Source organism: Pleurodeles waltl, chromosome 5, assembly GCF_031143425.1.
Source record: "Pleurodeles waltl isolate 20211129_DDA chromosome 5, aPleWal1.hap1.20221129, whole genome shotgun sequence".
Classification (NCBI taxonomy): Eukaryota; Metazoa; Chordata; class Amphibia; order Caudata; family Salamandridae; genus Pleurodeles; species Pleurodeles waltl.
Genome location: NC_090444.1, coordinates 340486224 through 340508401, shown reverse-complemented (window position 1 = coordinate 340508401; position 22178 = coordinate 340486224). Strand labels below are relative to the sequence as shown.

Genomic DNA, 22178 nt, shown 5'->3' with positions numbered 1-22178 from the left:
GCATACAAAGACACATGCACCCAACACCCCCCTCCCCTCTGCTTCCATTCAGACACACACCCTCCAGGCACACATACATACACACATGCACACCCATACCGCTAAACGCACACACCACACAACATCCCCCTTTCAGAGGGTCCACCTACCTGCCTCAGCGAGGTGGGTCTCTGCATTTTCCACTGTCAACACCGCACCGGCTTTCAGGTCGTTCTTCTGGCAGCTGCGACTTCATCGGTCTTGTGAAAAGACCATCAAAGTCGTAATGAGGGCCATAGTCCTTTGCACAAAGATTTTTTTTTTTCATAATTCATTAACAAGACGAGGGAAAGTTCAGAGTGCGAGCTCTAGATCCCTCTTCAAAGGCACAGAAAAAAAAAAAAAGATTTCAGCACATAGGGGTAGAGTGTAAATGTGGCTTTCAGTGTGGGTCGAACCCCACGCAGAGCCCCACGTCTCTTGCTATTGGTGTGTGGGAGCAATTCTGAGAAAAATCTAAGGATTCAGTTTGGCACTTGGGGGTATTCACAAAGTGAAGAATCTGTGGTAAGAAGTATTCTTCAGAACAAAACATTTATGAAAATAAACAATTTACATTTGTCAGCTATAATAAAGAAAAATACAAATAGCTTCAGCTTAGTCTGATACAACTAACTGTTCTCTACCTGTAGCACTGTTGTCCATACACACAGGGGATTCGCTTGTTAGAGGTTTGTGTGGACCCTTGTGAAGTATCCTCATTGTACACTGATCCTCCTACTTGACCTGAAGGACTGCAGCTTGCATCCATGTACTGTTCATCAGTGGAGTGTACTGGTGATTGAGGAAGCTCATGATGTGGAGCAGGTCGGCTTTCATCAAGACCTTCTTGTGTCTTACTGTCACTCCTTTGTCTTCTACACATCTGAAAAGGAAGTTGAGGTTTTCGTGTTTGATTATGTTCCAGTAACTCATTTTTTGACTGGCAGATTTCATCTTCTGTGGGGCTTTTAGTACTTTGCAGCTCAGTACTTTTGTTGCTGATCTCCGAATTATCAGTGTCCTTTGAAACATGGAAGGAAGGGGCTTCCTGTAAACAGACATGCAAATATTCAAGTCAACATGTGCATACTTCAATTAACTTTGGGCGGAAAGCCAGAGATGGGACAAATCTTTCTACTCTCATCATCAACATTTCACCACACTGACATTTCCTCCAACACTTTAAGATAAGGTCTGACTGAAGGTGAAACAGTACTTTTAATTCTATTATCTAACAGATGGAGGCACTTTATTTCCTTTGATGTTGGATCAACTTCCATTTCCTTCACCCATTCCTCAACTTTAATTGCACTAGTACTTCAAGTTGCTACAGCATCATGTACTGAAGCTACAGAATCTTCACTTTCTTTAGCAAGGACATTTGGACCATCCATCATACGCAAATCAACTGCAAGCCTTGATAAGCAATTCACTTGACAATTCCTCCAACTCTGGATATGTTCCAGGACATAACAATACTCCTGCATTGTGGCTGCCAACCTAGCTAATCTTGCAGACCCCTTGCCAGCACCACCTGGAAGTAGAATGCTCATTAATAATCTATAATCCGAACATTGCATAAATTTAGTTAATCAGAAGTAGGCATTGAAATACTCTGATCCCCAGGCCGCTGCCAAAGCCTCATGTTCTCTAACAGAGTAGTATAGTTCAGAGTTGGTCAAGGTTCTTAATGCAAAATCTATTGTTCTTTCCTTTTTCCCGTGCACTTGTGAGAAGATCACCTCAATGCCCATAGCACTGGCACCAACTGAAAGAACCTATTTTAATTAGATATCAAAAGTTGTCAATAGACCTGCACTGCAAATGTTATTTTTGATGTCCTCAAAATATTGTTGCTGTTCATTAGTTCACATAAAACTGTGACCTATCTATAGAAATAATCTCAAATGCCTTTTTTTGTCTGCAACCCTTTCAACAAATTTAGAGTAATACTCAATTAGATCTATAAAAGATCTCAACCGGTCCTCTTCTGTGGGTTCGGGCACCAACTTAATTGAACTTAACAAGTTCTCTTTGGGTTTTACTCCTTCTGCAGATATGTTAGAACAAAGATACCTAACTCATTCGGCCAAGTATTTGCACTTATCTTATGTGAATGTAAGTCCTGCCTCCTTATATCTGTTCACCTCTCCAAAGACCAAATTATCCTTAAAATACAGAATACTACTCATCCTTTAAAAATCTCATTCATTAAAAAACATTAGCTGCTGAGCACAGCCGAAACACCATGCATATAAATTAAACTGTTCCTTATATAGTGGTGAAAGCTGTCAAATGTTTCGAGTCCTCATGGAATTTGATTTGATGACATGCATTCTCTTGATCTAACTTCTCAAAATACTTTCTTCACCCTGTAGCAACCATCTGTCTGTTCTACTGGAATAACTACTGGAGAAACCCAGCTTAGCATTTCATTTGGTTCCATCACCCGATAATAATAACATTTCCTCCAACATTTCTTTCACTGCTGCTCGAGCAACTAAAGGAATTCTTCTCTCCTTATGTTGAACTGGCACAGCATCGAGCTTCAACACAATCTTATGAACAGAGCCTATCAAATGGCCAAGAATCATTTTCAAAACTACCAGTGCTTTTTATTATGACAGATAAAAAAATGTCTTCAACAACTGTTACCTGATTCAGCACACGAGGATTGATGACTGTGCTAAAATCATATTGATGCATTCACCGGAAAATGGGTGGGCCATCTTCAGCCACATATAATTTACCATCGATTTTTCGTATCTCAAATTAAATAATGGTTGCATATACCCAACCAAATTAATAGTTTCACCTCAAGTAACAGAACAGTATTCTGCCAATACTCACTATACATGTTTTTTGCAATGACAATGTACATGGCACTCTAATCAATAGCTCCACCACCTAACTATCAATTACAAACTGTACTTATTGTTTGCACTTCCTTCCCTTCTCCTATTGGCCATTCCCAACACTCAAAATTCTATCATAGGGTAATTTTGTGAGATGTTCTTCATTCACTGCTGCAAATCTACTTCTATTTTGCTGTTAACATTCAATTGCAAAATGACCCCTGCAACCACACTTTCTACAATCCTAATTAATCGCAAAACATTTCTTGCAGTGTGCACTATGAAAATTGCTCCCAGACCGGTGACAAGATCTAGTTCTTTGCCCGCCTTTAAACACACTGCTATCGGGTCCAACACAGCACTCACATCTGAACCCCCTCTGACCACATTTGAGAAATCATTAGTAAATGTACCTTCTTTTCCATCTCTTTCAGGCAAAACTTTGATTGCTCCATCACCTTGGCGATGTCAATGGCATCTTTGAGAGAAGGGTTTTTGCTGCCCAAAGTCACCAAATCGGTTCTTCGGTCTCACACAGCCAAACTTGCACTTAACAGATAAATCTCTAAGTCTAGAATGAATCAACTGATTCATTGCCATTTTGAGGTTGGATATAAAACTCATACATAGCCAAAACTAAGTTTACTTCTTTAGCTAATCTAATATCAAGTCTTCTATTTGCCTCTACATACTCACCCTGAATAGGCGTACCATTAAGTTCCTATGCTACTGGTAAATACTTAAACAAATGCTGTTTTTCTTTCCTTAAAGTATTTAATAACAAATATTTTTTTCATGGAAAAAGAAAACTCTGTCTAGCCTGTGCCTCAATATAATTCCCCAAAATAATCATCCAGTATTACCATTCTATAGGTGGTGGGCCTGGTTGTGAAAAATATAAAGAATAACAACAAAGCTATGTGACTCCATGCTACAAGTAAATGTATATTGTAAAATAAATGAACCTGAAAATATGTTTGATGTCTACAGAAATATAATAAGAAAACTACTGCTGCAAATAATAAATATCATAAATAGTACTTATGTGTGCTCATCACTGACAATTACTGAAGAGATGCGAGCTGTTCCATGGCCATAGTGCACACCACTGACATCCATGAAATTTCTTCGTACTCCTTGAATGTTCTCCAAAAGGCGTGTGTATCACTTGATACTCAAACAATACACAGCTGCTCTAAACTTTCTGTGTGCTCACTCTCAGCCAAGTCACATAGAATTCCAATAATTCAAATGCCACCAACAGATACATATGCTCTTATAAACAGGTGTGCGTATCACCAGCAAAGGGCCCAATTCAAAACGGCTCCCAGGTCGATGCACATAGCACTAATAAAGAGCCCAATCCACTACGGCGCTCACATCAATGCAAGAATACGTCACTCTCGCGTGTAGCATGATGCCATGCACCTACGCGTGCAAAACAACTCCCACCAAGATGCTGACATTCTTAACACCGTTCATTAAGTGCCAACAGTGTAGCGCTCATGCACAATGAAAGCAAATATATAGTCACATGTATGATCCACAAATACCGCCGTTTGAGCCCAAAATCTCACCCTAGATTTTACCTGGAATGAAATATCCAAATATGCCACATTTAGCCACTGCAGAAATCTCTGTGGAGTGTTCAGGGGCCATATTCACTGCAGTGCGGTATGGTACTGGGTTCAGGACTACATCAACTGACTGGGTTCTCATTGCCAATTCTTGGAGAAATACAGGAGTTTTCAGGGTACAAAACTGCAATTCAAGAGGAATCAACCCTCATCCAGTCAGCTTCCAACTGCCTAGCCTGGAATGCCAGCGTCTCCAACAGAACACAGAACCCTAACTACATTCTAATTCCTACATCAAGCTCTATATACCGTCCTTGAAAGCAGTGGAAAATAAAACAGAATGTGGGAAGCTTAGAAAGACATGAGAAATAGCCTAGTTCAGCCTAATTTGGTCAATGTAACCGGCCTGCGCTCCATCGCGGTGAGCCCGAACTTGTGACATTGTCACAGTCTGACATGACCAGGTAACCACAGTAGGCGCTTTGTGATTTTAAGCACTAATTTTAGTTTCTGGTTCTGCTGATTGGATATTTGTTGTTTTGATGTCAAATAATTTATTCAATTTTACTCTATGTTTCTAAATTGCTGTCGTAATTTTCTTGTTGTTTTTCCACTATATTATATTTTGAAGTGTTGCATATATACTTTACACATTGCCTCTAAGTTTAGCCTCACTGTTTTTAGGCCAAGCTACCAGAAGGTTAATTTGAGGTTTGTTTGTAGATCACGCTGACAAGAATTGTGGTTGCTACTTCAGTAGGGTTTCACCCTCTCAACCAGTAACCCTATTTTCTACATTTGCCTCGATCCAGATTCCTATGAGCACCACCCTTACTTCAGCAGTTCTGTGTCTCCATGTTCTTACAGTACATCAAATTTCCTCCCACACGGACTCTTCATAGGCACCTGCTGCATACTGCCCCTCTAGATTCGTATAGGCAGGCCTGCTACAACAAATTTAATTCACACACAGGTTTCACAGAGGTACACAGGTGGCACACACACTTCCCTCCAGCTACCTACACAGTGCAGTGAGTCAGCACTGGGTTTAAGATTAAAGTTTTATTTTCTGAGGGAGAGCTCCTAGAGACTGCAAACTGTAGGTGAATCCCAGCAGTGATAAATAAGTCTGTCACTGATGCCTGCTCAGGTGCAGTAGGGAGAGGGGCCTGCCACTGGTCCCCCACTGCAGATCTCTTGTAGCCTTCTCTGAAACCTGTATGGAATCCAACGGTTTCCCTTGGTGCTGGTCCCATTGAGACTTTAGACCCCACTGCATATCCAGCACGTGCCATCTGGCGTGTTCCAAAAGGGGGATGAAGAAGGAGAGAAGGCCGAGAAGCCTCAGAGCAGCTTTAAATGATACAGGACAGAGGCTGAAACATAGCCTGAATGTACTGGACTTGTTGAGCTGGTGGAAAGTCTAAAAAAAAGCATCATATCTATGACCCCTTTGATGAAAAAGACCAGGAAAAGGGTCAAGTATGATTTCAGCAAGTCAATCGAAACCCTCAAAGATGTGAGGAGGTTTGCCATTGTTTAGAAATGTTCTATGGCTGACTGACTGCAGTGAGCTCATCATCAGCAGCCAGTCGCTGAGGTATAGGAAGAATGGTATTCACAAACTTCAAGGATATGCTGCGAAAACCATCATCATTTTCATGTACACCAAGGGGTACTGGTAAAGCAAAAAAAGGACCATGAACATGCTCACGGTCCACCTTGACCACAGGTTTCACCTGTGGGACTGAAGGATGGGGATATAAAAATAGGTGTCCTCGAAATCCTGCGCAACCAACCAGTCACCTAGATCCTGGGACAGCGTGACATCTTGAATTTGTCCTTCATGAGAAGTAAATTGAGAAGGTCAATATCATAAATAGGATGAAGGTCTCTGTTCTTCTTCAGCACTAGGAAATAACGGGAATATGATCCAGCCCCTATTTCTGATGCTAGGACTTTGTCTGTGGCTCCTTTGGCCAAAAGAGCCCAAACATCTTGGTGGCGGATGGACAAATGATTGGCTTCTTGAAGTATGGTCTGTAACTGGACGTGTATGTGGTCAATTGGCCAAGAATGTAAGGTGTATCCAGATTGCACAATTTGCAGCAACCACTGATTGTAAGAAAGTTGGTTGTTTGTTGACTGGGGTGTGAGCCCTGGTCAAGCAGCTACCACAGTCCTTGTCAGGGTAAGGGACAAGCAAACCCCAAATTAACCTGTACTAGGCCACCTGGTAGCTTGGCGGAGAACAGTCAGGCTTAACCTAGTGGCAATGTGTAAAGTATTTGTGCAACACTTCATACAGTAACACAGAGCAAAACACCACAAAAACAGCCGACAAAAGAGAAAAATAGAGTGGTTTTTAATAAATGAAACAAGACCAGAATGCCAAAAATCCAATTTGTAGAACTGGAGATATTGCTTGTTAAAGTTTTTAAAGAAACAGTGCCAAGAGGCATAAAAAGCCAATTGTAGGCATCTGGTCACGCCGGACCAGGACAAAGTCAAAAGATCAGGCCTACTGTAAATGTATTTAGGCCTGCACAGGAACCCAGTTAGGCCCGCTGATCTCCTATAGTCCTGGTTTGCAGAACATTACATGGATTTGCACTGAAGATGTGCTGCACTGCTGAGGTTGTGTCAATTCTGAGATGCGATGAGTGTGAGGTCCTGTTGCGTTGACTGCAAGGATCCCACCGACGGGGCTTGCAATGCAAAGTCCGGTGTTGGGGATGCAACGCGCAATCAGAGCAATGATTCAGTTCCAAAGAACTGCGAGGCTGTGATGTGAAGTCCACTGTTGTCATTGAGGCTAATGTCAGAGAGGGATGCAAGGGCTTGTGCCAAGGATGCATCATGCAGTGGCAGTTCTGAAGGCGATGCAAGATGTGGTAGTGATGTGGGTCTTAGGCCCTATTTCAAAGGTCCAGGACAGGGATGGCACAACTTGGCAGATCAGACTCACAAATGGCAGAGTCCAGGTGTAGATGCAAGATTGTAGGAAGCCTGTTTTGTCCCTCAGGCTTCAGACCAGGAGGCCAGCCAGCTAGACCGTGGAGTTACTCTGGGTTCAAGAGATGCACGTCCAGTCCTTCTCAACCAGACAAGAGGGCAATAGGTCAGCAAAGCAAAACAAAACAGGAGTCCAGCAGAGTGTGGTCCAACAGAGTGGCAGTCCTTCAGCAGCACAGCTGTCATCCTTCCTGGCAGAGTACCACAGGTCCAGAAGTGTTCTGAAGTGATGATGTCTGAGGTCCAATATTTATACCCTGGTGCCCTTATTCTGGAAGGTGGGAGAAGCTTCTAGACAGTGGCTTTGAAGTTCAAGGAATTCCCTGCCTCCATCCCCCTGGCTCCAAGCTGGCTTGACAATGCAGTGTTGCTAGGCCCTTTACGTGGAGACAGGGTGCAGCCTATTCAGATGTAAGTGAGGCTGTGTCCATCTCCTCCCTCCCTGCCAGCCTGCCAGTGATGTCCCATCTAGTCACATCTAAGCTCCCATTGTGTGTGGCTGTCTAAGTGAAATACACTAAGCTCTACTGCCAAATATACAGAGTCATGCAACCAAACAGGCTGCAGGCACCAAATGACTAAGAACAGGCAATGCCAACTTACTAAAAGTGGCATTTTTAGAATTGCATTTCAAAATTCGACTTCACCATGTTAGGATTTCAAATTGTGATCCCAGAGATACCAAACAGGAAATGGTTATCTCGTCCCATTTGGAAATTACAGCTATATAACATAATAATAAAACAACTTCAATGTTATTCTAAGGGAGAGATACGCCTTGGAGTAGTGAAAAATGAATTTAATAGTTTTTCACTATAAGTACATGTAAACATTAAAAGTACATGTCCTGCTTTTTAAATACATTGCACCCTGCTCTCAGGGCTGTCCAGGGCCTTACCTAGGGGTGCTTTATATGCATTACAAAAGGAAGGTTTGGGTCTGGCAAAAGTTTTATTTAGCCAGATTGAAATAGCTGTTTAAAACTGCGCACACAGGCTCTGGAATGGCAGGCCGGGACATGTTTAAGGGCTACTTCAGTGGGTGGTGCAATCAATGCTGTGGGCCCATGAGCAGCATTTCATTTACAGGCCCTGGACACAAGTAGTACCACTTTGCTAGGGACTTAAAAGTAAATTAAATATGCCAATTGGGTATAAGCCAATTGTACCATGTTTTTAAGGAGAGAGTACAAGCACTTTAGCACTGGTTAGAAGTGGTAAAGTGCACAGAGTCCTATTTTACGGAAAGGATTGACAGATTGATAGCTCTTTCTCGATTCTGTGGGTGGTGGTGCATGGCCGTTCTTAGTTGGTGGAGCGATTTGTCTGGTTAATTCCGATAACGAACGAGACTCCTCCATGCTAACTAGTTACGCGACCCCCAGCACAAATTTTTCAAATTAGAAAAATTGAAGAAACAGGAGATGTCTAAATGGTGGGATGGGGCAACCTTAAAACAATATGTAAAACTTCACAGGATACCTAGAGGTCTAAGATCACATATTTTTCCTACCTTTGATGATCTTGATCCAGACTTATTGGACAATTGGGAACAAGAAATAGTGTCAAGTTCTTTTAGACTAATGAATATTCTGATAGAAAACTCGGAGAGGAAAATCACTAAATTACAAACAGAAATTGCTGAATTAGAAACAGATATTAACAAAATGAACATGGAGGAACCAACGGCTAAGAACTATAAAATTCTTAATGAAATTATGGAACTGCATCAAAATGAGATTACACAAAGGAAGGCACGCAAACTTAGGCGAGATGAGTTGGATTACAAAAATGGTAGGATGTTTACATTCTCCCATAAATATGATCATTTATCCAAAAGAAGTGCGTCCCCATTAGGTTCTGATTTAGGCTCCTCATCCTCACTAAATAGTGCTTCTACCAGCAACAGTGATTTAAGTGCTATTTCCAACACTTCTAGACAGGACAGGTCAGCACAACCCTCTTTTCTCAGAGGATAAGGCAGGGACAATGGGAACTAGGCCGACGCAAGATAGACCCAGGAAAATCAGGCGGGGTGGCAGAGGAGGAACACGCAAATACAAGACAAGGAATGCAGACAAGATCATGGAACAGGGGGAAATAGCCAATTCTGATATTGGTTCTATCAATGTAATTAACCTCTCCAACTTGGAGCTTACTTCTCATGACCTTACACTTCTTGGCAAGGGACTAGGGTTCTGTCCAGGAGAATTTGGAGACTTTCAGAATACGAAAATTGATTTTTTCAAATTTATTAGACGTCTAAAACTGAAAAAATATTTTGCGAATCATTCTGATAACAGGGACAACATCATCTCCCTGGATGGTCTCAATGAAGACCAACAGTTGTCCATTAAGGATATTCAAGACACGGCCACTCTATTGTCTATAGCGGACTGCGAACAGGATCCTACCACTATAACTCGAATTTTATCGGATCTAGATATCCCATCTGACTCACTGCCTAGTGGTTTAAAAAGCAAATCAATGTGGACACCAACCCTGAATAGGGATAACTGTATAGAAACCTTTTTCAGAGTGGTCTGGCGTGATTTTAATAAACTAGAATCAAAGAATGACAGTCGCCATTATATTTGGCATCAGAACCTCACCCAAAAGGAAATGACAAACTTAAGACTATTGCGTACCAATGGGGAGATTACCATAAGAGAGGCAGACAAGGGGGGAAATATTGTAGTAATGAACACCTCAGATTATGATCAGGAGATTTATAGGCAACTAGGGGATGTGACTTGTTATGAAAAGATGATATCAGACCCTATCCCCGCACTTACGAATAAAATCAATAAATTTCTACATGACTGTTTTACTCAATCACTTTTAAAAGAAGATGAGTATATGTACCTTCGTATTCACAGACCCAGGAACCCTTGTATATATATACTACCTAAAGTACATAAGAGTCTCACTTCCCCTCCTGGCAGGCCTATTGTTTCAGGCATCGATGGTCCATCTGAGAGACTGTCGGAATATGTTGATATTTTTTTACAGCCTTATGTAGGAAACTTACCTTCCTATATTAAGGATACGAAACATATTCTCAGCATACTCATGGATATAACATGGGAACCAGGGATGATTTTAGTTACACTAGATGTCACCTCCCTTTATACCAGCATTAACCATGAACAAGGAAAGGAGGCACTACGTCTCTTCCTCTATAAAAGACCGGCGAACCTATATGGCCATACCCAAATGCTAATAAAAATGGTAGATCTGATCTTAAACAATAATGTATTTTTATTTAAAAGTGATTGGTATCGCCAAAAGCAAGGTGTAGCTATGGGATCCAAATTCTCACCGGCCTATGCGAATCTCTTTATGGGAATGTTTGAGCAAAATATGATCTGGAGTAAAGAGGGTAGTAAATGGATCTCTGATATACTCTATTGGGGCAGATATATCGATGATTGTTTGATGATCTGGACTGGCGACTCACAAGAACTTGACAACTTCATTAACTATTTAAATAATAATGAGTATAATATTCACTTTACTTCTGAACGAAGTGTGACTAACATTGCCTTTCTTGACGTGGAACTTCTGATTTGCAACAACAAAATAGAAAGTCGTCTTTACAGAAAGAGTACTTCCTGTAACTCTATCCTACACGCAAAGAGCGCACATCCAGTTCATCAAATTAATGCGATACCGTATGGTGAGATGGTTAGGGCGAGGCGCAATTGTAGTCTTGAGGAAGATTTTGGCCTATGTATACAAGATATGAGCATGAGATTCAAAGCACGGGGATACTCCACTAAGGTGATAGACAAAGCTCGGATTAGGGCTTTACGTCTGTCCAGATCAGACACACTGGGTCAAAAATTGAGAACTAAGGATAATGGTATCCGCTGTATTGTGAATTTCACAAAAACGGCTACTTTATTACGTAAATGTATGAACAGACATTGGTCTATTCTAACAGCAGATCCTACTCTGAAAAAAGTGATCCCGGCTACCCCACTGTTTACGTATAGAAGAGGCAGAACCCTTAAAAATTTGCTATGTTCTAATTTTCGCTGTAAACCAACTCAGACTAACTGGCTTACCAGCCGTGGAAAGGGTTTCTTTAAGTGTGGACATTGTGGAATGTGTAGATGGGCCAAGTCAGGCATCTCCACATTCACCAGCTGTACTGGGACGCCATACAACATTAATCACAATATTACATGTGATAGTAATTTTGTCATCTACATGATTATGTGCAATTGTGGCCTATACTATGTAGGCAGTACTATCAGACCACTCAGAGTTAGGGCGGGTGAACATTTCAGAGCTTTGAGACAAGGTGACGAGAGATACCCTATAGTAAACCATATGCGACACTGTCCAAAACAAAAAAACATTGTTGGTTTTGAATTCTTTGGATTTGATCAGGTAAATAGAGACCCCAGAGGTGGCAATAGGGAACTAGCCCTCAGGAGAAAAGAGTGTTATTGGATTTTGAAACTCAGAGCGGTGGAGGAGGGTCTCAATACCAACTTTGAAATGGAATACTATTTGGGAACATAAGAATAATTACTGATATTTATGCATCATCTTTACAATCTACTCTCCTCTCATTCTGACTTACTAAGTTCATTAAGCATATGTTATTCATGAATCTACTGCAAGTGTAGTCTTTTGATTATATTGTGTCTCATCTACATACAAGTCACTGGGTCAAATGCTATGTGAATTGATTATACTGACTGGTACCCAACTCAGAGGGACATATACTCTGTATTTGCGGCATGCATAAATACTCATTTGGAGAGATCAGATACATATATTGTGTTAGAACAGGAATACATAGTAATGCAATGGTAGATCATCATTAACTGTCTCAGGTTTGCTTGTTTGTAATCCAAACCATGGTGTAATTTATATGTTTTAGGTATACTTGACAGTGTGTTGTCTATACATAATATGAGTGGGGCATGAGACGGTCACGTGTACTCTTCCCCTTTCTCCTTTTACACCAAACACTTACGTATAGACCACTGGGTTTTTCGTATTAATCTATTCGGTTGTGCTGTGCGAGGGATACTACTACTTCACCTACATATATCTTGTTAGATGCGGCAATAAACAATTATGGTTACAACCAGATATCTTGGGGGAAGGAGTTCTCCCCATAGGCCATTATCTTGACACGGATGGTGGCGGTATGCAATTTAAGGAATTCCTTACAATTTTTGCTTTATTGCATGACTTAGGCTAATAAGAATTTGGGAGGATACTTATTTATTCGTTATGTTTTTGTTGTATATATCGATTATTAACATACATCAAGCTCGGGGTATATGCAGTTCCAAAATGACGCCCATTACGGGAGATAGTCCTTCTTTTCCTCTCGTGTCCTGTTGAAGGCTGGTCCTTCTCTCCTTTTCTAAGATGGCGCCCATACTCATGGGTTAGTCCATTTTCTATTACTTCACTACCAACGCGCGGAGGTTTTAAATTTCTATCCTCCTCCGTTAGTTCGACGTTCGAGATTAATGTACCGATACAGAGGACGCCGCGGGGGATTTCGACCGCGGTCGTTGCCTTTCTTGATGATGGCTACTTACGTATACGATAGGTGAGATACTGAATTTGGTTATTGGGGACCTGGTGACTTGATGTCTCATTATTACTTTTGGGGATATTTCCTAATCGTGTTGATTTATATTTAGCATGCCTCAATTGCAGCATATAATAATTTTTCTTTCCGATTTCTTTCTTCACTCTGCATACTTAGGAAACGGTTCTTGAATACTTCATTTGCATCCTAATGTTGGATATTATATATATTTTACTCAGGTCAGTCTGGGACCTTTTGGTCACATTTGCTTGTACCCTTATTTGGGGACGTTTTTCTATTTAGACATGTAGGAGACTTAGTGGATTATATAGTGGATCTATGATTATTTTCCACAGACTCTGGACGGTTCTTAATGATACTGGTTATACATGTAGATATAATTTGAGTTAAGGTATGTTTCGATTTATGGGTTTTTCACTGTTTATTATGAAGGGCTCTGGTGGTGTTTCTGTTATCTTACACTGGGCAAGCTATTATTACATTGCGCACTTTGGTGTTGACTGGGTGTCTGGGGTGACTTTTCTTTGGACTTTGGAAACATGCACACTCATATTGTGATCAAACTTTGTACACATGGGTTATTCATATATATATTCCCATTTTGTGCTTTAACTTTATAGGCAATGTTATCATATTTTGTGATAATTTTAATAATTTTATTGTGGTGATGGGACTATATGTTAGTTCCCACCAGATGAATGATCACAAGAAGTCACAAATTACATGTTTTCGTTTTAGGATCTCACAAATTGTCACGATAAGATATACTTTATGGTCTGCTCTTGACGGTTCTGTACACATGTTATGAATTAGTGACTGTTCTCATTTTATTTCAGCCCTGATGAAGTCCGTGAGAGTACTGTTCTCATAGGACGAAACACGTGTTGGCTGTGGCTGTATGTGCTACATGGATACTGACTTCAATACTGTGTTTACTACATGAACATGGATGTCAAAGGACAATTCTGTGGTTACTATGATGAACTTTTTTGTTGAACAATAAATTGAGCTTGAAACTCTCCATGGTATTAATGCCATTATACATTACATATTGATATATTACTTACTTGGAATTATAGATTCATGGGTGCCCTGACAGCTGTGTTTTGCACAGAGTCCTAAGGCCTACAAAAACCAATTCAGCAAAAAGCGAAGGGTGAAGACAAAAGATCTGAGGATGACCATGCAGAAAGGGCCAGGTCCAACACTGAACTTATGTGATGCTATGCCACCATTTTAGAAAATGTTGTATCCTACCTTCCAACATAGTAGCCACTTACTTGGGGGAGGGGAGGTTGATTAAACAATTAAAGAAGTTTTGTGACTCTGGCTGGAGGGGTGGGTGAGTGGCAGTGTGCCAGGAAGCTGGACACGGTCGGCTCTTGACCCTTGACCCCCACTTCAAAAGGCCCAAAGGCCTGGGAGTGGGGAGAAGGTGTTGCTGGGTTAGTGTCTGTCTCTGTGGTGGTATTGGACGTTGCCAGTGTTAAAAACCCCTTTTAAAGCCTCAGAAAAGGTACAACTGGTAGGGATACTGCCACTGGGGTGAAGAGGCAAATAGGATAATGTCACACTACGTTCCTTGAAGTGCTCCAGTGGCAGGACTGCTTGGTCGCCAAAAAGACTAGTCCCACCTAATGGTATGCCCACTGGGGATGTGTGGATATCACCTAAAGAAGCTGTGGATCTTATTCAAGTGAGACATGTAAGCACCACGCTGGTACCAACTGCCCTTCTCAAGCACTCTCTAGTGTTCAGTCCTGATCAGATGGCGTACCTTGGATTATGTGTGCCAGGTGCACTCTCTATGCCTCCAGAATTATCTGCAAGACCTCGCCAACCATGATCCACAATTAATTCAAGTTACATCCCAGGAGACAACTGGTATTGCCTGATCTTAAAGCCAGACTGGCGGGGGAGGATATCTGTTTCCCAAAAGCTAGCTATCTGAAAGTGTATTGGGAAATGAGGTTGGGTTAATTCTGGTGATGACTGGAACACCAAACCTTCTGGTGTAGGACGTTGGGACATAAAGGCCTGAACTCCGGGCACAGGTCTCTGTCTTCTGGTAACCTGCCTATTTACTGGCAGTCAAGAACAGGGTTTAGCCCATGAACCCAGTAATCTATCAGTCAGTGTTTTATTGAATGGTAATAGTGGTTTAAAAGAAGTCTGCCCGCAATGCAGGACTTCAGTGAGGACATTTGTTCCACATACGGTAACTAGAGATCACAAACTACAGTGGCAGGGCAGATAGCCAATGTGAAGGAGGCTGATTCTTCTGTCAAGGGGCTGGGGAGGAGAATTTTGACCTGGTATTTGGGGGTGTTTCCAGTCTACTGGGATCCTGTAGCATCAGACAGAAATTATTATAGATTTGGAAGTTGGGAAATCGGACTCCAGTTCGAGTTTGTGACAGAGAGCCACCTGAGCATTTGTGCGACTTCCAAGAATAAGGGTGGAGGGACACAAGAGAGACATGGTTCTGTGGCTCATGCTCCTTTATTTTTTACTTGGCCTTACCCAAAGACTATTTCCACTATTAAGTGGAAAGACTTTTTGTTATGGGAACAGCCTCAAGAGCGAGAATGGGACTACACCCTCGAATACAGGACTATTTTTTCTTGTTTATCTAATGACATTCTGGGACGAAGAGTTTGGCGTTGCGTCACTGGTTGCCGTCTGATTTATCCTGGGACAGTGCTCACAAGATCTGGAGTTGTGTGATGATCGGAGACTCCTAGAGAGGCTCAGTCACGGACATTTGTTTGAGGCAATATTTATACGATACAAACCCTGTCGTTTTTGGGGGTGACATGCCCACTGAACAATGTAAATAACTTAATTAAAATGTTAATATATCAAAATGAAATTGAGGAAACAACTCTATATCTATGTAGAAAGGCATGGAATGAAAGGAATTGCCGTCACCCTGCAGGGGTGGCGATTATATGTGGCCCTGGAGTCACTTCTAGGAAAGGACAGCATTTAAGCGGAACACCAAGATGCAGCATATCAGTGCACAAGGGAACTGCTGAAAAAAAATCACAAGGTGAGAAATCTGCGATTAGAAGCAACTATCAGAAGTATAATCATATCTTGGTGCAGTTAACATTTGAAATCTTAATCCTTCAATTCTTTTTTGGGATTTTAGACGCCAGTCACCACTTAATAACTAATTTTTTGCAGTTTAAAATCCTTTTGGATCAATTTCTAGAGGCAACCACCTTGGGCAGCTACTACATTTGTATCACATATACACCACTGGGAAGAAACATCTCAGCTAACCCTCACATTATATTGTGTGGGGACAGTTGACCTGCATCACATGAAGTTCGAAAATTATTGGACAGCCATGATTGCAGTATCAAGAAAGAAATAGTTAAGATTTTATTACTTAGCTTTATACCACAAGGCAGAACTAAATTTACAAGAACACTAAACAGATCACTGAAATAAATATAAGTTTTGTATTTGTAGGTGATGCCGAAGGTGTAATACAACTGGTAAATTTGGGGCCTTGTAACAAAAAAGTAGGACATTTACACTGGGATATTATTTTTATGTATCAATTTAGATTTTCTACTCTTAGGAATTCACAAACTCATCAGGAATCGAGAACGAATGCTGACAGGCCAGGTTGTAATCAGATTCTTTAAGAAATATTGTGATTTGCTCATTGGGGATGTAGTCCCTCTGTATTGAGTTCTCCATGGCAGACAACTCTGCACTGAGGAAAGGGATTCCTCTTTGCTAATGCACATGTGTTTTTTTTTTTAACTCAACTGAAAAAATATTATCCAGTTCTCCTACACCCCCACCAAATTTGGGGGCGATCCACTTCCTTTTTCACTCAGGAAAGAGTAATTCTCCCGCCCCTTGGCTAAGATAAAAGGAATGGTTTCTTACCTGTAACTCCAGTTCTCTCGTAGGGGTATTTCCATGATAGTTATAAGCACTGAATAGTTCCGCGCGCCTGCGGGGACCCCGGAGCACTGATGTGAAGTATATTCTTAAGTGCAGATACCAGCCCTTTGAACAAGGTCTGTCAAAACCACTTAAGAATAACACTGTGCAGCCTATGTGAACAGCTACACAGGCCAAATTGTTGAAAAGAAAAAAGCTGTATTGTAAATTCACGTTCAAACACTCATTTATTCTAGAAATGTAATAAAAAATACATTCTCATACTTTATTTACACCTCCCATGAGAATAAAACAATGCAGGGCAGTGTAGCCCATAGGCTGCCATTATACAGAATGTAAATAGAGCTGTGCCTTTAAGAAAGTAAAGTCTTCCTGTATCCCATCATGCACAGCAAAAGGCAGTTGCCTCAGTTCTTTTTGAAGGCTTGTAACCTGACATGAAGGAACAAAACATTAGTTGGAGTACCAACATGGATACAACTATGGCAACTTTTCTTATGTCAACTCCACCAGGGAGGAGGGAGGGTTGCTTATGACTATCATGGAAATACCCCTACGAGAGAACTGGAGTTACAGGTAAGAAACCATTCCTTCTCTCGTAGGGGATTTCCATGTATAGTCATAAGCACTGAATAGACTAGCAAGCCCATCCCCATAACCGCGGCGGAGTAGACAAAATAATACTGAAAAAACATGAATCATGCAAATAAATTCTTAAGCGAGGCCTGTCCAACCTGCACATCTGCCCTAGCGTCTGTATCAAGGCAGTAATGCTGTGTAAAGGTATGGACCGATTTCCAAGTGGCTGCCTTGCATATCTCAAAGGGATATTTCTCATTAAGGCCGCAGTAGCTGCCTTCCCTCTAGTAGAATGGGCTTTTGGCCTGCCACCAAGAGATTTGTTCGCTAACTGATAACACAACAGTATACATGAAACAATCCATCTGGATAATGATTGCTTAGACGTGCCCAACCCTGTTCTAACTGGGCCATAGTTAACAAAGAGCTGCTGTGATTTACGCAAGCATTTTGTCCTGTCCAAGTAAAATTTCAAAACCCTCTTTACATCCAGGGAATGCAGGGTTCTCTCGGCAGGGGTAGTTGGCTTTTGAAAGAAAGTTGGTAATGAAATGGTTTGGTTCACATGAAAGTCGGAAACGACTCTAGGCAAAAATTTTGGATGCGTCCTCATCGCTACTTTCGCAGAATGAAAGACCCTGTAGGGTTCTTGAGCGCAAAGGGCCTGGATTTTGCTGACCCTACGCGCTGATGTGATTGCAACCAGAAAAGCAGTTTTCCACGTGAGATGTTGAAGTGATGCTTTATGTATTGGCTCGAACGGAGGTAGCATCAGACGCGAGAGGACAACATTCAGTTCCCAAGGAGGAGATGGTCTCCTAATGGGAGGGAAGACCTTTTTTAAGCCCTCCAGGAAGTCCTTGATAATTGGGATCCTAAAAAAGGAGGGTTGAGAGGGGCTCTTTCTATATGCCGTTAGAGCCGCCAAGTGCACTTTTATTGATGTCAATTGTAAACCCGATTTTGCCAAACTTAGCAAGTATGGCAGGATAGTTTCCTCTCCGCAGGATATCGGGTCAACGTTGTTGTCCAAACACCACACACAGAATCTTTTCCACTTGCATGCATAAGCTGATCGTGTGGACGGGCGCTTTGCTTCTCTTAGGATTTCCATACTGTCCTGAGGTAGGTTCAAGTGTCCATATTGCACTAACTCAGGAGCCATCCTGCCAAACTCAACGATGAGAGGTTGGGATGAGATATCTGCCCTCGGAACTTCGTGAGAAGGTCCGGACGATGAGGCAGTCTGATGTGTGGCTTGAGTGACCGGTGAAGAAGGTCTGGAAACCACCATTGGCGTGGCCATTCTGGAGCAATTAGAATCATTTTGGATTGAGCATTGGATAGCTTTTGGAGGACTGCCGATATCAGGGGAAGCGGTGGAAAGGCGTAAAGAAATGCTCCTGACCAGTTTATCCACAGGGCATTCCCCAGCGTCCCTGGATGGTAATATCTGGAGGCGAAGCTTTGGCATTTTTTGTTTTCTGGGGTTGCGAATAGGTCTATAGAGGGGGTACCCCATAGTGCGAAAATGGAACGAACGACGTCGTCGTGTAATACCCATTCGTGGTTCTCGTCCATTACGTGGCTGAGAGCATTCGCTTGAACATTCTGCCTGCCCGGCAGGTGAGTTGCCACTAACGACAGGTTCCTGGCTAGAAGCCAATGCCAGATTGTCTGAGCCTCTCTGGATAATATCCTGGACCTGGTGCCTCCTTGTTTGTTTACGTAATACATGGTGGCCACGTTGTCCGTCTGGAGGAGGAGAGTTTCCATTTTCAGAGAAGGTAGGAAGGCCTTGAGCGCAAGATGGACTGCGCGAAGCTCCAGCAGGTTGATATGATAGAGACTCTCTCTCTGTGACCACTTGCCTTGGACTCGAAGATGATCCATGTGCGCTCCCCATCGGAGTAGCGATGCGTCTGTTACGATGGTTTGAGCTGGAGTCTGTTGCTGGAAAGGAATCCCCACCAAAAGATTGTTGGGTGAACACCACCACTTGAGGGATTGTAGGGCGTGGGGGGAAAGAAGGACTCTGCTCTCCCAATCGTCCATCAGTTGGCACCATTGATCCTCCAAGCACTCCTGTAAGGGTCTCATATGGAGGCGAGCATTGGGAACGAGATGGATACAAGACGCCATCGAGCCCAGTAGAGAGGATATTACTCTTGCAGTGGTCTGTGGTGTTCTCTCTAGTTGTTTGCACTTTTGGAGAATCGATAATTGTCGTTCCTCCGAAGGAAACACCTTTCCTTGATTGGTATCTATAATGGCCCCTAAGTAATGCAGTCTCTGAACAGGCGTTGCTGTGGACTTGAGAAGATTGACTTGAAGACCGAGATTCTGGAGCAGCTGTTGAGCCCAGTTGAAATGTTGTTGTGCCTCTAGATAGTTGGAGGCCTTTATGAGCCAATCGTCTAGATAGGGGTAGACAAATATTCGATGCTTCCACAAATGGGCGGCTACCACTGCCATGCATTTGGAAAAGGTTCTCGGTGCTGATTTGAGGCCGAAGGGTAGAACCGCAAATTGGTAATGACTTTTGCCGACGGTGAACCTTAGGAATTTTCAATGTTTCTTGCTCACCGGAATGTGAAAATAAGCGTCGCAAAGGTCTATCGCGCAGAGCCAGTCGCCCTGATGAAGTTGCGGGTAAATTTGGTGTAAGGATAGCATCCTGAATTTCTCTCTGCGAATCTACTTGTTTGCTGTCCTTAGGTCTAGAATGGGACGAAGCTCTTGTTTGTCCTTCTTTGGCACTAGAAAATACCTTGAATAAATCCCTTTCCAGCATTGGTTGATCGGGACGGGCTCTATTGTTCTTTTTTGTAATAGGATTGCTACTTCTAACTAAAGAGCTTCGAGGTGGTGGCTGGCTGGTTTGGGTGGAACAGATGGAGGAGGACTGATGAATCTGAGAGCGTAACCATTTCGCACAATATTCAATACCCAGGCGTCTAATGTGATGCGTAGCCACTCGTCCAGATGATTTGAGATACTTCCCCCTACCGGAGTGGATAACGGAGGAGGGGGAAGCGAAGATTCAGGGCTTAGACGCGGGAGCCTGGCGAGTTGCCTGAGTTTGCAGCGTGGAACGACCCCTTGTCGACTTTCGCTGTGTCGAGAAGGCCCTTTGATGCTGTTGTTGCTGCTGGGGACGTGAGGACATCCAGTGTGGTGTCTGATACCTGTGGGTGAATAGTCTTCGCTGGTAGGGACGGAATACTTTTCGTTGTTCCTTTGGGCGTTCGATGCCTACCGCTTTTAAAGTGTCTAGCTCAGGCTTCATTCTTGACATCTCGTCATCAGCATGAGAGCCGAACAAGGTGGAGCCTGAGAATGGTAAATTCTGAATTCTCTGCTGTGCCTCTGGTTTGAGAGATGTCAATCGCAACCAAGCGTGTCGGCTTAAAGCTACTCCATGAGCGTAGTTATGTGCCGACAGCACCGAAGAATCAGCAGCAGCGCTTATCACCTGGTTGGAAACCATGGCACCCTCACCCACGACCTCCAAGAAATCTTCCCTTTTGTCTTTGGGTAGGTGCTCCGCAAACTGTAGCATAGAGTCCCAAAGAGCACAATCGTATCTTCCTAATAAAGCAGTAGCACTGGCTGCTTTCATTGTGATGGCTGCGGTAGAACATACTTTTCGGCCTGCGGCATCGATCTTTCTACTCTCCTTGTCCGGAGGTGAGGAGGAAGACGGAGATGTAGAGTGTAATTTCTTTGCCGCTACTATAACCACCGAGTTCGGCACTGGGTCCGACCTTAGGAATAGAGGGTCTTGTCCCGGTTGGCGATACTTTTTAATAAGCCTGGAAGGAGCAGATTTCGTTGTGGCCGGTGTCAGAAAAATATCCATTGCCGGTTCAAGAAGACCCGGGACCACTGGAAGTAAAGGTCTTGAGGATGCTCTCTGGTGTAAAGTCGCGAAGATCACCGAGGTCGATGGGGCGGGTACCGCCAGCGGGATATTTAGTTTAGTCGCCCCGCGCACTAGGACCTCTTGGAAGGTATTCACGTCATCTATGGGGGACACCCTCAGGGACGGTGAGTCCGACAGGGTTGGAGAGTAATCCCGTGTAGACGAAGAGGAATGTCTATGAAGTGAATGTGAAGATCTCTGAAGTGACTCATGTCGATGGTGCCGAGAGGAAGACGAACGTCTAGAGGAATGCCTGGAATGTGTTATGGATTCCGCTGGAGTCACCGGAACAGACTCTGAAGGAGGAGCCGGAAGAGGAGCCGTAGGTGTTACCGGTGTCTGCGGCAACGGCGGCTGTTGAGGAGACAGCTGAGGTGAAGCTGGAAGAAGGATGAGTGAGGCCGAGGATTCTGAAGTGGTATAAACCCTTCTAGGCCTCTTTGACTGTCGCCTCGACGTCGACACACTCCTCGATGTCAAAGTACGGTGACAGCGGGTGCCTCTTGGCGTTGATTCCCCCCGTCGCTGAGATCCTCTCGACGATGACCTTCCTCGACGTCGATGTGATGACGGCGACCGTCTTTGACGGCGAGCACTCTCCCTCGACGCTGATCGTCCTCGTCGCGTCGACGGCGACCCGGACCCAGATCTTCCGTCGCGTCGGCGGCGACCCGGACCCAGATCTTCGACGGC

The 22178-nt window shown here is 43.0% G+C and overlaps 1 protein-coding gene across 4 annotated transcripts in view; it reads right to left on the bottom strand.

The window, feature by feature from the left end:
* Nucleotides 1-22178, bottom strand: part of APLF (aprataxin and PNKP like factor) — a 617611-nt gene that overhangs the window by 218314 nt on the left and 377119 nt on the right. For 3 of the 4 annotated variants that reach the window (XM_069234079.1, XM_069234081.1, XM_069234078.1), the window contains exon 7: nucleotides 666-1069. In XM_069234079.1, the coding sequence (XP_069090180.1) occupies nucleotides 666-1069 (404 nt within the window). The remainder of the gene's footprint in view (nucleotides 1-665; nucleotides 1070-22178) is intronic. The other variant, XM_069234080.1, reaches the window with a different exon arrangement.